Source organism: Labrus mixtus, chromosome 8 (genome assembly GCF_963584025.1).
Source record: "Labrus mixtus chromosome 8, fLabMix1.1, whole genome shotgun sequence".
In the NCBI taxonomy this organism is placed as follows: domain Eukaryota; kingdom Metazoa; phylum Chordata; class Actinopteri; order Labriformes; family Labridae; genus Labrus; species Labrus mixtus.
In genome coordinates this window covers 3,478,814-3,493,747 of record NC_083619.1, presented here as the reverse complement: position 1 = coordinate 3,493,747, position 14,934 = coordinate 3,478,814, and the positions used below count along the sequence as shown (strand labels likewise).

The 14,934-nt window shown below is 41.1% G+C and overlaps 1 protein-coding gene across 1 annotated transcript; it reads right to left on the bottom strand.

Annotated features, from left to right (window-relative positions):
* Nucleotides 1–101: 101 nt before the first annotated feature.
* bpnt2 (3'(2'), 5'-bisphosphate nucleotidase 2) lies at nt 102–14,498 on the bottom strand. The gene is made up of 8 exons (XM_061043875.1): nt 13,999–14,498; nt 8,588–8,660; nt 7,788–7,934; nt 5,456–5,612; nt 4,096–4,191; nt 3,656–3,817; nt 2,984–3,118; nt 102–2,739 (listed from the first exon to the last, which is right to left on the bottom strand). The coding sequence occupies exons 1-8, from the start codon at nt 14,139–14,141 to the stop codon at nt 2,597–2,599; spliced, it is 1,056 nt and encodes a 351-aa protein (XP_060899858.1). The 5' UTR covers nt 14,142–14,498; the 3' UTR covers nt 102–2,596.
* Between the last annotated feature and the right edge of the window lie 436 nt (nt 14,499–14,934).

Sequence of the window (14,934 nt, the reverse complement as noted above, 5' to 3'; positions counted from 1 at the left end):
ATGGAAGGTAGACTGCTCGTCACAGGTTTCATGACTGTATCTAAACTTACCTGGAACACATAGGTGTGTCTCACTGCAGGTTACTGAAACAGGAAGTGAAGTTGACTCTGCTCATTATTCGGTTTTATTGCAGAAACATCAGTCTCCAGGGGTGAAGAGAAGAATACATTGTGCCCCCTTTAACAACCTGACCTGAATCTGTTGTCAGGCCGACCATCTTTGCACCACCGGTTGACAACGATGTATATTAAAAAAAGTACCTCACAGATTTAGCATCAAGCTATAGAAAATGTTTGAGACTTCACACATCTTTCTGTTGAGAAACAAAACGTTTTATAGAACTTCTTCACACATGCATTAGACCTATAAACAGACACCTACGTGATAAAATGCTGTTTTCTTTCCCTCCACCCGTTCTCTTTTATGTATCATAACAAAACATCAGTTATACCCCTGCATAGCAATCACTGTGTTACCATAGCAACACCAGAAACCCTGCTAAGTGTTGTGGCTAACACTACCATCCTGTGACTATGTTGTTCAGATTAAAGGCACTCAGATCATCAAACAGAAATGTAGCACACAGAGATCCAACCTCCAGCAGACTGAACGCTGTTACCTGTACTTCCTCTGAGTCAAGCTGTGCTCTCAGTATACCAGCAGCATGTCATCCAGACACCACACACACAGGTTTTTATATATCTATACACACACTTATCAATGACACAAAAGCAAACATGAAACACACTTTAACTGTATCTTCTTCATACAGGGACAAGAGCTCACATTATGCTGGTGTAGTTTTTTCTTTACCATCAGACATGGCTTCACATCAACAAGAAAACCCAGACTGTAGTCATAACAGCTGTTGTCTGTGGAAATGTTCCTTTAAAAAGACAGAAACAGGTTAATCAAGCGAGGAATATCATCCGCACAGATTGAGAAATGTTAAGAGGAGCAAAGACGAATGAATATTCAAAACCATGCAAATACAAGTACACTTCTTCTCCAACAAAATGTGACTGGTACCAAAGTTTAAATGAGTCTGGATGAAGCACGGCACAATATTCATTCACAGAAATAGTCTCAGGGAGTTTCTCATTGCAGACAGTCTTCAATGTGACTCTTTCCAAGCTGTAAGTCTTTTAAACTTCTGTCGTCTTCTTGGTGATGAAACACTGACGATACACACTTCTTTACCTTCTCCTGTACTGCACATTGGCAGACTTAGAGTTTAGTTATAAAGTCATGAGTTATGAGATGGCAGATCCAGGAGCACATCAGTGAACATGTTAGCTCTTTCTCCATCATTAACCATGAGCACTGTCAGTAGCAGAGAGGTGACAGCTGTGAACGTCATATTTACAACACGTTACAGAAGAAAACCACCATCAGACAGACGGGTTTTGAATGATTCTGACTTCACCTGATTGTGATGGGCTCACCCTGGAGTTATCATGTCTGTGTGTTTACGACCTCTTATAACAGAAGAGTAAGGGAAGCACCAATCACAGCAACTCCACACACTGAAAAGTTTTAAACGGGACAAAAATGAGTCTCAGGGAAGAGAGATGAAAGATTTAAAAAGTGGACTTTTCCTTCATCTTCCCTTTAATCATTTCACTTTTATTAATTTTGAAGAAACACTTTTTATTTTGCTTCACATGGCCGCAACATAGTTAAGAAAAAAATGTACTTTAGTAAAGCAGACCTCTTGCCAAACACTTTGGACTACTTCTTTAGAACTTCATATTGTAGTTTTTTGAGTTGGATAAACTTAAGACAATGTAAGCAGATCAATGTTTGTGTTTCCCTCTAACGAACTTCTGGTTTGGTCAGAGCACGTTGATCTCCTTACCCAGCAGGCACTGCTTTCAGGTAAAAATGGGTTGTTGGGAAAGCGTTCTAGTTTGAGCTGGTTTTATCTGAATAATGACAAAGATTCAGTTTATTGATCTGTCAAAGTTAAATTAATAAAAACATGAATCTCTAATCCACTTCAGATGAAAACCTGAAGACGGTGTGGAGTAAACTGAGGTGGTTTTACTGGTGCTGGTAAACAGGGTTATTGTTTTTTTTTTTGCATGTAAGACCATGTTACACCGGCTGCTGAGACCAAACGAGGCAGATGTTCAATGACTCTCAGCCTGTCTGGAAAAACACGGTGTACCTTGTTCTTGTATTTCCTCTGGAAGAGCTTGTGATGGAGTCGGGCTTTAAGAAGATGAAAGACGAGGAGATCGGTCACTCCATGATTTTGTTGTACAGTTCAGCATTGTGCTCCTCAGATTTCTTCACAGTGGATTCATCCTGTTTTCTGAAGGTGAAGGGACTCAGGTAGTAGTTCTCTTGTAATCACTGTGAGCATGTGTTTGTGTGTTTATGCATGATGGAGCATTTCTCCTTACTATGTACACATGTCTAGACGTGTGTATTCAGAGCCTGGTTAGCCACACAGTCTTTGTGGTCTCTGTAAGGGACAGTGACTCAGATCCATCTGAAGTGTGGAGGTTTTGGTGTCACCAGGAAATGAAATCATGCAGACTTCTGTTGTCTTTACCACACTGTGACCCGTCTACTAATGGCTTTGTGTTTCTCAGTGCTTTTCAGGGTCCCAGTTTGGTAATCTCTCCAGCACAGCCTTATGGTCCACACCGACACTGGCCACGAGTCCTCCTTTGTTCAGAGGTGTATCACTGTAGTCGATGTCTTCTCCCTTTAGGGTCGTCATGCTGCCTCCTAGAATCATAGTGAAAACACCTCATTGTTAGCCGCTCATCATTCAAACCCATTTCATAGTGAAAAGCTAAAAGTGATTTTCTTTAAATGTAGAATAGACTTCAACTCTGCTCCAAGGTCAACCTCTAGGGGGCAGTGTTGCACCCTACATATTGCTCCTTTAAATTGAATGTTTCAAAAGCAGCCAAAAAGTGAATATTTAAAAAGGAAAGCACACAGTGAAGTATAACCTTTGTTACATTACCCAGTGCGTTGAGGAGTGCTGCACCAGCACAGATGTCCCATTTCTTAATGAAGGTGATGTGGATGTAAACATCTGCCTGGTCTGTAGAAGTTGCATCACTTATAGGCATCTCCAGAAGTGACAGGACCTTATATCCTAAGTGAGAGAGAAGAGCACAGGTCAATGGGAATGAGATAGTGTTTACATGAACCTCCATGTTTTTCTTTTACAGAGAGAAGTTTGCACCTGACTGCTCTTTTTGTTTTTTTAACTGAAGAGCCAGTCAGCTTTACAGGAGCTCAGCAGATTTACCTCCATGTGTCTCTCTGAATTGTTTTTGTTTGTGTAAGTGAGTCCACGTACTGGGAAAAGGACACCCCTCCCCTTGAGTTAATATTCAATAACTTTGCGCTAAAGTTAGTGATAGCTGACAACACAGGTGTCAGATTACTTTATCATGACGAGTCGTGAGGAGAGGCTGTAGTTTGAGGAAGCACAGGCGTCATTCAAATCTGCATTGTGGGGACGTTCGAGTATAAAGACAAGGAGGAGAAAACAGTAGACTGTCTGATAACATCGTTTTACACATGTTTGGCCCCGTTTACAGCGACAGACTTTAGCAGGCTTTATGTAAGCAGGCTGTAATGTTAACTTTCTTACTGGATATAGAAAGTCTTTTTTAACTCCACCCACCTGCTCCACCAGCTGGTATCACCGTGGTGCTGTTTCCAAAAGCATCCTGGATATAACTTTTGACTTTTCCAGAGTGGGAGCGTGAAACGATCACCTTTGGAGGGCTGATACTGTAGGAGGACCGAGCACGCATGTTTGACCCCTCACCTACAAGTGCCCAGGCTGGGGGCAGAGAGACAAAGGTCTTAAAGGGTTAACAGAGGAAAAGGTCAAATATAACGACCAACGTTTTAACTTTTAAAACTCTTAAAAGCAAATCTCTCCTACAATTCCTCTTACAGATAAAGTTTTAGTTCTTTAAAAAAAAGACAAGAACTTTGATCCTTTAGCTGCAACAAAAAAGAAAGATTTCTCTGTATGAGGGTTCTCTAAAGATGTCAGTAAAAATGTGATTTCATGTCTGGAGGCTTTATGGTTTAACACACAGAACACATGTTTACCTGTGAACCCAGAGAACGGCTGGTGTATCACCCCAATCTTTGGTTTACCATCCACAGCAACACACACCATTGTAGTCACAAACTTCACCAGATTTTCTATGGAGAGAGAAAGAGGAGCAGGTAAAGAGGGCGGGCCCAGTCGAAAGAAAGAACCAATCAGAAAACAAAGAAGAGACGAGCCTGAAGATACATGGAGAGATGTACAAAGAGGTCACAGGATATGGGTGGGAACAGGAGACCGGTGGAGATGAATGCCTTTCTTTATGCTCAGCGTCTTGATAAATAACACTGAAACAAGGGTTTGAACGAGCACATTTAACTCCTGCTTCTTTGGTGTTAAATACATACACATGAACAAGGAAGATAGATAGATAGATTCTACCAGACAGAACAGTAGAACAACATTACTCAATATACATGTGCTTTGTTCCAAATCCTTTGTGACTACCAATTCAACAAGAGTTTGTAAAATTGTTTGGAGCTTGAGTATTTTTGGATTTTTCCAGAACACTTGAGGGTGATAAAAAAGTTAGTAAAAGTCAGATTCTTTCTTTAGGTTGAAGACTTTAAACATTCACTGATAGCACTAATAGATTCATCGTCTCATTTTTTATTTTGCTCCTTTGATGGACCCAAACTTGCCTTACTAAACTAAACAGAATACTCTGTATATTATTAATATGCATTCTGAAGAGCCTGATTCACACACTTAAAGTGAGGTATTACAGAATAGTCCTTTTACAGCTCACAACCTTTACTGTGCATCCTTCTGTAAATACTCAGTTTACCTCATATACACTGTGTCTTTGCAATCTGGAAAATGTACCATTAACACTCCAGAGAAAAGGAGAAAGAGATGGTTTAATGCTACTGGTTACAGAGTTAACAGGAGCTGAACTGGGAGCTCACTGATCAATGTTAAGTTGCCATTGCAGCAAACAAGGATATATACTTAAGTCAGCCGTCTGCTGATAATGGACACACACACACAATGACACCTAAGACAAAATGTTCAGCAACTAACCCTCTGGCTATGTTTTACATTTACTGAAAATTCTCTGCTTTGAATTTATTTTTGAGGAATTTATTTTTTCCCTGCAGGAATATTCAATCATTGGGATCAAAATGATTTAATTACTTCAATTACAGAATCAGAAAAAAAAATCTGGAGTGAAAATTGTTTTTTATCCAAAGAATCCAAACAGCTGAAGTGGACACACTTACCTCCTGCTTTCATGTTTTGTTTGCAGGCCTCAGTCTGATTCTAGAGAGCAGTATAATGTTTCTCTCAGGGAGAGGTGGACATAATACTGTCCAGTGTATCTTCAAACAGTATCCTGTAACTCAGTAACATGCACACCTGTATACTCTTGCGTAGCATCCAGAGGGTCGATCCACACAGTGATGCTCTCAGGAGTAGCTTCCTTGCCGCCCTCTATCTTGTCTAGTATGTCCGCTGGGATGTCTCGACTCCAGGTCACCTTATCCACCACGTTGTCATGCTCCTCACTGTTCACCTGAGAGCCAACACATGCAAACACAATAAATAGTCCTTTGTCATGGGCGTATTTTGAACTTTAAACAGGTTGCGAAGAGGTGCAAAAAAACATTTTTGGTCTTAACTTAAATCTAATGGTGCTGTTGAGCCTGTCACAACATTAACATCTATACCTCAATCATTTGTGGGATTGCAGAAACATGATGTCAACACCAGTGTAAAAAACATTCTGAGTGTAAGACCAAGTGAGAATAGCTTTTACAAATGATGTGCAGCTGTGGCTCAGTGGTACAGTCGTTTGTGAAACCCAGATCCTCAGTCACATTGTTCAAGTGCAAGAAACTGAAAGCCAAAATGCTCCTGCTGCTGCGTCAGCGATGTGTGACTGTAATGAAAGATATTGGTGAATTCTGATGGACACTTTACATAGCAGCCTCCACCATCAGTGTGTGAATGTGGTGTGAATACAGGCGGTGTGAAAAGCACTTTGAGTAGTCAGAAGACTAGACAAGAACAATACAAGTCAATTAAAACAACCATTTTTTAGAGTTTCTTTAAAAAATCTAGAAAAAAAAAACTTTTCAAATCAGAGAATTTTGAACATGCTTAGAGATTTATACTTCGGCCTTTTTTCCCATTATTAGACAGGACGGCTGAAGAGAGACAGGAAATGTTGGGAGGAGAGAGAGAGGGGGATGACATGGAGCAAAGGGCCGAGGTCAGATTTGGAGGACTATAGCCTCTGCACAATGGGGCGGGCGACATAACCTCTAGGCTATTAGCGCCCCGCCCAGAGGTTTTTTGTTGCATTGTCTTAAGTGTGTGTGTGTGTGTGTGTGTGGGGGGTGGTTGTGTGTGTTTGTTCTGCCATTATCAAGCAGATGATTGACTTAATAAGTGTGTGTCTTTACGTCAACTTAACATTCATCCAGTAATCTCAAACATCCGTGAGCACCCAGTTCAGCTCCTGTTAACTCTTTCAGCCAACACAAACCAGTAGCATTTGTGTGAGTTACCATCGCTTTCTGAAGTGTTTATGACAAATTTTGCCAGATTTCAAAGTTACAGTGTATACGGGGTAAACGGAGCTCTTGCAGAAGGACGTATTTTCCTGCCCAGTAAGGGTTGTGAGCTGTGTGTCGTATTTGTTTTATCTTAATGTCAGCCATCTCTGACAGCATTTTAATTGGACATAAAGAGCTCGGCTGAGATGGTACAGCTTTAAAAACTCAGTCACAAATTTCTATGTGACGGTAACATCTAAGGTATCTAGAGACCTTATGTTTTATGCACATTAATCATCTGACTTTGCTTCTTTGTCTGTAAGTTAACCAGAGAGATCATTGGTGAATTATGGACAGAGCTGCAGCCTCCGGTCTCTTTGTGCTGGGTATAAACCGGTTAAATAATCAGCGTCATCGACAAACATTCCCCTGTGATGAAACTTCTGTCTGCTCACCTCAGGTCACATCTCCTGATCGAGTCTTTCACACTCACAGCATGTAGGGGATGTAGCTTATGCATTAGAAAGAGACTTATGACTTAAAAACTATAAGAGGCTCCTTCTGTTGCACTAAATAAGCCATTCATTGTCTTCAATTCTCTGGCAGTAATTGCTAAACACACGCTTATGTGCTCCGGTTGGGTGTGTGGCAACATGTGGCTGAAATTGTGCAACGTGCTAACATAGTTGTCTGAGTGATCCTGTGTTAGCATCCAGAACACACACCTCTGTACGTGTAGTGGAGCTGGAGATGAGCTGGATGGGCTCATAATTCTGACTGGACAGCAGGGGCGGATCCATGGGGTGACCTGGGCCACGTTTTAAATCAGATCTGCCACAATCCCAAATCAGCTGTTTTGGACTGTTTTGCAGCTTTGTTTGGATTTCAATGTTGCACATGGAAGTGTCATGGAATTAAAAAAAAAGTAAATACAAGTATTTGAATTTGTGCTCAACGTGATTAAAAAATGTAATCGATTGACAGCACTAGTTCAAGTTAAGTTTTTATCCTCATCCTGCAATGTCACTATTGCACATGTCCACGTTGCATTTTCGATGCTAAGACAATAACTCATGCAGCCCAGAAGCAGTCGCCCTGAGAGGCCTTAAATGCTTCTTCATGACAGTTTTCAGTTGAGAGAGTTTGAAATGTTCATCTTAGAAATCATTCTGAGTGAGTGGATGGCTCACCGTGATTTCAGGGAATGTGTTCTTTATGAGGTTGAACATTTTTCTGTGGGACTGCAGGTCTCCCAAAGTCAGAGGCTCGCTGGCTCCCTCCCTCGTCTCGCCCTTCGACTTCTCGTTCAGGTTGTTTTCCTCACGCACAGTCTTCACCTAGGCAGAAAAAACACATTCACATCCTTCAGTTGAGTTTATCCTGAAGCTCGACCACCACACAAGAAGGACACATAAATACACACTTTGGATTTCTGTACAAACATTACTCAAAAAAATAACTTCATCTAAGGGAAAGGGTTGAAGGGAGTGCTGCACTGGGTGAAATAAATACAGAGGAATCAGGTGATCTTTAAGGATAGGGGAGAGAGGTCACATGACTTATAAATAAACGACTGTCCTGATTACAAACAAAGTTCATTGTGTAGAAATGTCAATCCAAACTGAAAGTGTGAGGCACTCTGATGAAGTATCTCAAACAGATCAAGTTGTGTCATCATGATGAAGACTCAGTTGAGTCGAAGCACGTAGACACATTCCTGTTTCCACAACAATTATCTCCAGGATAAAAATCTATGTACAAGTCTTGAAGGTCAACATGTTTTGTGATTTCATTTTATGAAAATATACATCTTACAACACCCTCCTTCAGCCCGGTGATTTTAAACAGGTCATCACTGTCAGGTTCTCTAATACCTCTAATTTATAAACCACCATCAAACAAGACAAATACACTGAGGCATTAGGAGCTTTATAAACAGAACTACTAATGAAGCCTTGTTAATATTTGTTTAATGAGCTGTGTGTTTTACCTCTTTACCGCCTAATACTGCAGCCTCCACACAGACAGCCAGCAGGTCCCTCAGGTCCACGGTCCTCTTCTGTCTGCAGGGACAAACGCAAAACAAACATCAAGATTCAAGTATTTGTCACGGGCTCATTCAGAAGGGAGGTGAAGTGTAATGACAAAGCCATACCATAAAAACACTCAAAGATTACTCTGAGATACATTTATACTGTAATATGTAGAAACACAAAGATTCATTTTAGGAACATATATAAATGTGCAAAGGTGTAGAAAAGACAGAAAAGATATTCAAAGTATCAAGATGAATCATGAGTTTGCATCAAAACTGAATGTTTAAAGCTTTTTTTCTTCCTTCACGTCAGTTCTGATGAAAGTGGAAAAGCTCAACAGCTCAGGGTTCATGGGATCTTTCAGAAACAGCCCCGAGGATTTATTGAATGAGACTGATGTGACTCAAAATACAATCGTGAGACACCCAAAGATTCCCAGCCCTAGTACACACTAACTAAGTCTGCAAGTCTTACATGACACTGTTTATAACAGAGGTTGTTCATCCTCTGCTGGATTGATCATTTAAAAAAATATTTGTGAAACATTTCGTAAAAGGTAGATGGACTTTAAATGGCTTTTACACCGCATGTCACACCTACACATTCACACACTGATGGTAGAGGCTGCTGAGTAAAGAGTCCATCAGTATTAACTCATCCATTCATACACACTCACACACTGATGGTAGAGGCTGCTGTGTAAAGAGTCCATCAGTATTAACTCATCCATTCATACACACTCACACACTGATGGTAGAGGCTGCTGTGTAAAGAGTCCATCAGTATTAACTCATCCATTCATACACATTCACACACTGATGGTAGAGGCTGCTGTGTAAAGAGTCCATCAGTATTAACTCATCCATTCATACACATTCACACACTGATGGTAGAGGCTGCTGAGTAAAGAGTCCATCAGTATTAACTCATCCATTCATACACATTCACACACTGATGGTAGAGGCTGCTGTGTAAAGAGTCCATCAGTATTAACTCATCCATTCATACACACTCACACACTGATGGTAGAGGCTGCTGTGTAAAGAGTCCATCAGTATTAACTCATCCATTCATACACACTCACACACTGATGGTAGAGGCTGCTGTGTAAAGAGTCCATCAGTATTAACTCATCCATTCATACACACTCACACACTGATGGTAGAGGCTGCTGTGTAAAGAGTCCATCAGTATTAACTCATCCATTCATACACAGTCACACACTGATGGTAGAGGCTGCTGAGTAAAGAGTCCATCAGTATTAACTCATCCATTCATACACATTCACACACTGATGGTAGAGGCTGCTGAGTAAAGACTCCATCAGTATTAACTCATCCATTCATACACACTCACACACTGATGGTAGAGGCTGCTGAGTAAAGAGTCCATCAGTATTAACTCATCCATTCATACACACTCACACACTGATGGTAGAGGCTGCTGAGTAAAGAGTCCATCAGTATTAACTCATCCATTCATACACACTCACACACTGATGGTAGAGGCTGCTGTGTAAAGAGTCCATCAGTATTAACTCATCCATTCATACACATTCACACACTGATGGTAGAGGCTGCTGAGTAAAGAGTCCATCAGTATTAACTCATCCATTCATACACATTCACACACTGATGGTAGAGGCTGCTGAGTAAAGAGTCCATCAGTATTAACTCATCCATTCATACACATTCACACACTGATGGTAGAGGCTGCTGTGTAAAGAGTCCATCAGTATTAACTCATCCATTCATACACACTCACACACTGATGGTAGAGGCTGCTGTGTAAAGAGTCCATCAGTATTAACTCATCCATTCATACACACTCACACACTGATGGTAGATGCTGCTGTGTAAAGAGTCCATCAGTATTAACTCATCCATTCATACACACTCACACATTGATGGTAGAGGCTGCTGTGTAAAGAGTCCATCAGTATTAACTCATCCATTCATACACACTCACACACTGATGGTAGAGGCTGCTGAGTAAAGAATCCATCAGTATTAACTCATCCATTCATACACACTCACACACTGATGGTAGAGGCTGCTGAGTAAAGAGTCCATCAGTATTAACTCATCCATTCATACACACTCACACACTGATGGTAGAGGCTGCTGAGTAAAGAGTCCATCAGTATTAACTCATCCATTCATACACACTCACACACTGATGGTAGAGGCTGCTGTGTAAAGAGTCCATCAGTATTAACTCATCCATTCATACACATTCACACACTGATGGTAGAGGCTGCTGAGTAAAGAGTCCATCAGTGTTAACTCATCCATTCATACACATTCACACACTGATGGTAGAGGCTGCTGTGTAAAGAGTCCATCAGTATTAACTCATCCATTCATACACACTCACACACTGATGGTAGAGGCTGCTGTGTAAAGAGTCCATCAGTATTAACTCATCCATTCATACACACTCACACACTGATGGTAGATGCTGCTGTGTAAAGAGTCCATCAGTATTAACTCATCCATTCATACACACTCACATTGATGGTAGAGGCTGCTGTGTAAAGAGTCCATCAGTATTAACTCATCCATTCATACACAGTCACACACTGATGGTAGAGGCTGCTGAGTAAAGAGTCCATCAGTATTAACTCATCCATTCATACACATTCACACACTGATGGTAGAGGCTGCTGAGTAAAGACTCCATCAGTATTAACTCATCCATTCATACACACTCACACACTGATGGTAGAGGCTGCTGAGTAAAGATTCCATCAGTATTAACTCATCCATTCATACACACTCACACACTGATGGTAGAGGCTGCTGAGTAAAGAGTCCATCAGTATTAACTCATCCATTCATACACATTCACACACTGATGGTAGAGGCTGCTGTGTAAAGAGTCCATCAGTATTAACTCATCCATTCATACACACTCACACACTGATGGTAGAGGCTGCTGTGTAAAGAGTCCATCAGTATTAACTCATCCATTCATACACACTCACACACTGATGGTAGAGGCTGCTGTGTAAAGAGTCCATCAGTATTAACTCATCCATTCATACACACTCACACAATGATGGTAGAGGCTGCTGTGTAAAGAGTCCATCAGTATTAACTCATCCATTCATACACAGTCACACACTGATGGTAGAGGCTGCTGAGTAAAGAGTCCATCAGTATTAACTCATCCATTCATACACATTCACACACTGATGGTAGAGGCTGCTGAGTAAAGACTCCATCAGTATTAACTCATCCATTCATACACACTCACACACTGATGGTAGAGGCTGCTGAGTAAAGAGTCCATCAGTATTAACTCATCCATTCATACACACTCACACACTGATGGTAGAGGCTGCTGAGTAAAGAGTCCATCAGTATTAACTCATCCATTCATACACATTCACACACTGATGGTAGAGGCTGCTGTGTAAAGAGTCCATCAGTATTAACTCATCCATTCATACACATTCACACACTGATGGTAGAGGCTGCTGTGTAAAGAGTCCATCAGTATTAACTCATCCATTCATACACACTAACACACTGATGGTAGAGGCTGCTGAGTAAAGAGTCCATCAGTATTAACTCATCCATTCATACACATTCACACACTGATGGTAGAGGCTGCTGAGTAAAGACTCCATCAGTATTAACTCATCCATTCATACACACTCACACACTGATGGTAGAGGCTGCTGTGTAAAGAGTCCATCAGTATTAACTCATCCATTCATACACACTCACACACTGATGGTAGAGGCTGCTGTGTAAAGAGTCCATCAGTATTAACTCATCCATTCATACACATTCACACACTGATGGTAGAGGCTGCTGAGTAAAGAGTCCATCAGTATTAACTCATCCATTCATACACATTCACACACTGATGGTAGAGGCTGCTGAGTAAAGAGTCCATCAGTATTAACTCATCCATTCATACACATTCACACACTGATGGTAGAGGCTGCTGTGTAAAGAGTCCATCAGTATTAACTCATCCATTCATACACACTCACACACTGATGGTAGAGGCTGCTGTGTAAAGAGTCCATCAGTATTAACTCATCCATTCATACACACTCACACACTGATGGTAGATGCTGCTGTGTAAAGAGTCCATCAGTATTAACTCATCCATTCATACACACTCACACATTGATGGTAGAGGCTGCTGTGTAAAGAGTCCATCAGTATTAACTCATCCATTCATACACAGTCACACACTGATGGTAGAGGCTGCTGAGTAAAGAGTCCATCAGTATTAACTCATCCATTCATACACATTCACACACTGATGGTAGAGGCTGCTGTGTAAAGAGTCCATCAGTATTAACTCATCCATTCATACACATTCACACACTGATGGTAGAGGCTGCTGTGTAAAGAGTCCATCAGTATTAACTCATCCATTCATACACACTAACACACTGATGGTAGAGGCTGCTGAGTAAAGAGTCCATCAGTATTAACTCATCCATTCATACACATTCACACACTGATGGTAGAGGCTGCTGAGTAAAGAGTCCATCAGTGTTAACTCATCCATTCATACACATTCACACACTGATGGTAGAGGCTGCTGAGTAAAGAGTCCATCAGTATTAACTCATCCATTCATACACACTAAGACACTGATGGTAGAGGCTGCTGAGTAAAGAGTCCATCAGTATTAACTCATCCATTCATACACATTCACACACTGATGGTAGAGGCTGCTGAGTAAAGAGTCCATCAGTGTTAACTCATCCATTCATACACATTCACACACTGATGGTAGAGGCTGCTGAGTAAAGAGTCCATCAGTATTAACTCATCCATTCATACACATTCACACACTGATGGTAGAGGCTGCTGAGTAAAGAGTCCATCAGTATTAACTCATCCATTCATACACACTCACACACTGATGGTAGAGGCTGCTGAGTAAAGAGTCCATCAGTATTAACTCATCCATTCATACACATTCACACACTGATGGTAGAGGCTGCTGGGTAAAGAGTCCATCAGTATTAACTCATCCATTCATACACACTCACACACTGATGGTAGAGGCTGCTGTGTAAAGAGTCCATCAGTATTAACTCATCCATTCATACACATTCACACACTGATGGTAGAGGCTGCTGAGTAAAGAGTCCATCAGTGTTAACTCATCCATTCATACACATTCACACACTGATGGTAGAGGCTGCTGAGTAAAGAGTCCATCAGTATTAACTCATCCATTCATACATACATTTAAGAGTTTAGTCACCACTAGTTATGGACTTGTGTTAAACATAGAAACAGGTAAGATACAGTTTCAGTGCAAACACTAGCACAGGTAACATAATGTTAGATTATATAATAGTTACGTTAATATGAGAGGGTCTGACCTGACGAGGAAAGAGGAGTCTGCTCTGAAAGCAGCCAGGCGGCTGGAGATGACTCCTGAGTACAGGTGGTAGATGACACCGACTCCCAGCAGGCAGAACACCGCCACACCGAGCGGAGACAGCCGGATGCCCATCGGAGCCATTACTGTCTACGTTTTAGAGGATTATCAGGAACAACACACGGCAAAGCGAGAGCAACAAAAAGGTGCACGCAAAAAAAACTAAAGAGATAAGATACCGTTATATGTTGAAGCTAATGTTATATTAGTGGTAGAGTCGTTTAGCATCCTGCGAGAAAACCATGGAAACACAGCGACTTACAGACTGTTTCTAAAGACATGTCGGAGGCTCTGGTCCTTGTTGTCGCTGTTAACTCGTTGAAAAAAGCAAAGTGTTCACTGCTGTCGAGGGCAAAGCGGAACAATCACATCTCTGTTCAGTCATCTTTCCTTTCTAACGCGATACGTACACAGCAGAGGTCACAGGCTGGCACACTTCTCTTCCGGGTTAACACTGTTTACGTCATGCTTTCTGATTGGTTGTTTTTGTGTTCCTTCATTTTTATATCCGGAAAAAAAATACAAATCTTTTTACAAATCTAATCCATTAAATTAGTATAACAATATTTTATACATAGGACTCAAATGCAATTATAAAGGAACAAAGGAACCTGTCAAGACAAATCCCCACTTATGATGAAATGATTTCAAAATGATGTAGCTCTTCTTAGAGATGGTCCAGCCTTTCTGTCCAGTCTGTGGAAATTATTTGTACTTAAACTTTATACAACAATTACTCATGAATACAATCACACTTTAATTAAGGATCTCTTTCATTGTATTCTAGGGAGCCCCTGAAGCAGGGGTGCGTCCAGACTTTTTGGACTGTGGTGGGCACTTGCTTATGCAGGGGTGGCCTGAAGTATGATGAGTGCAC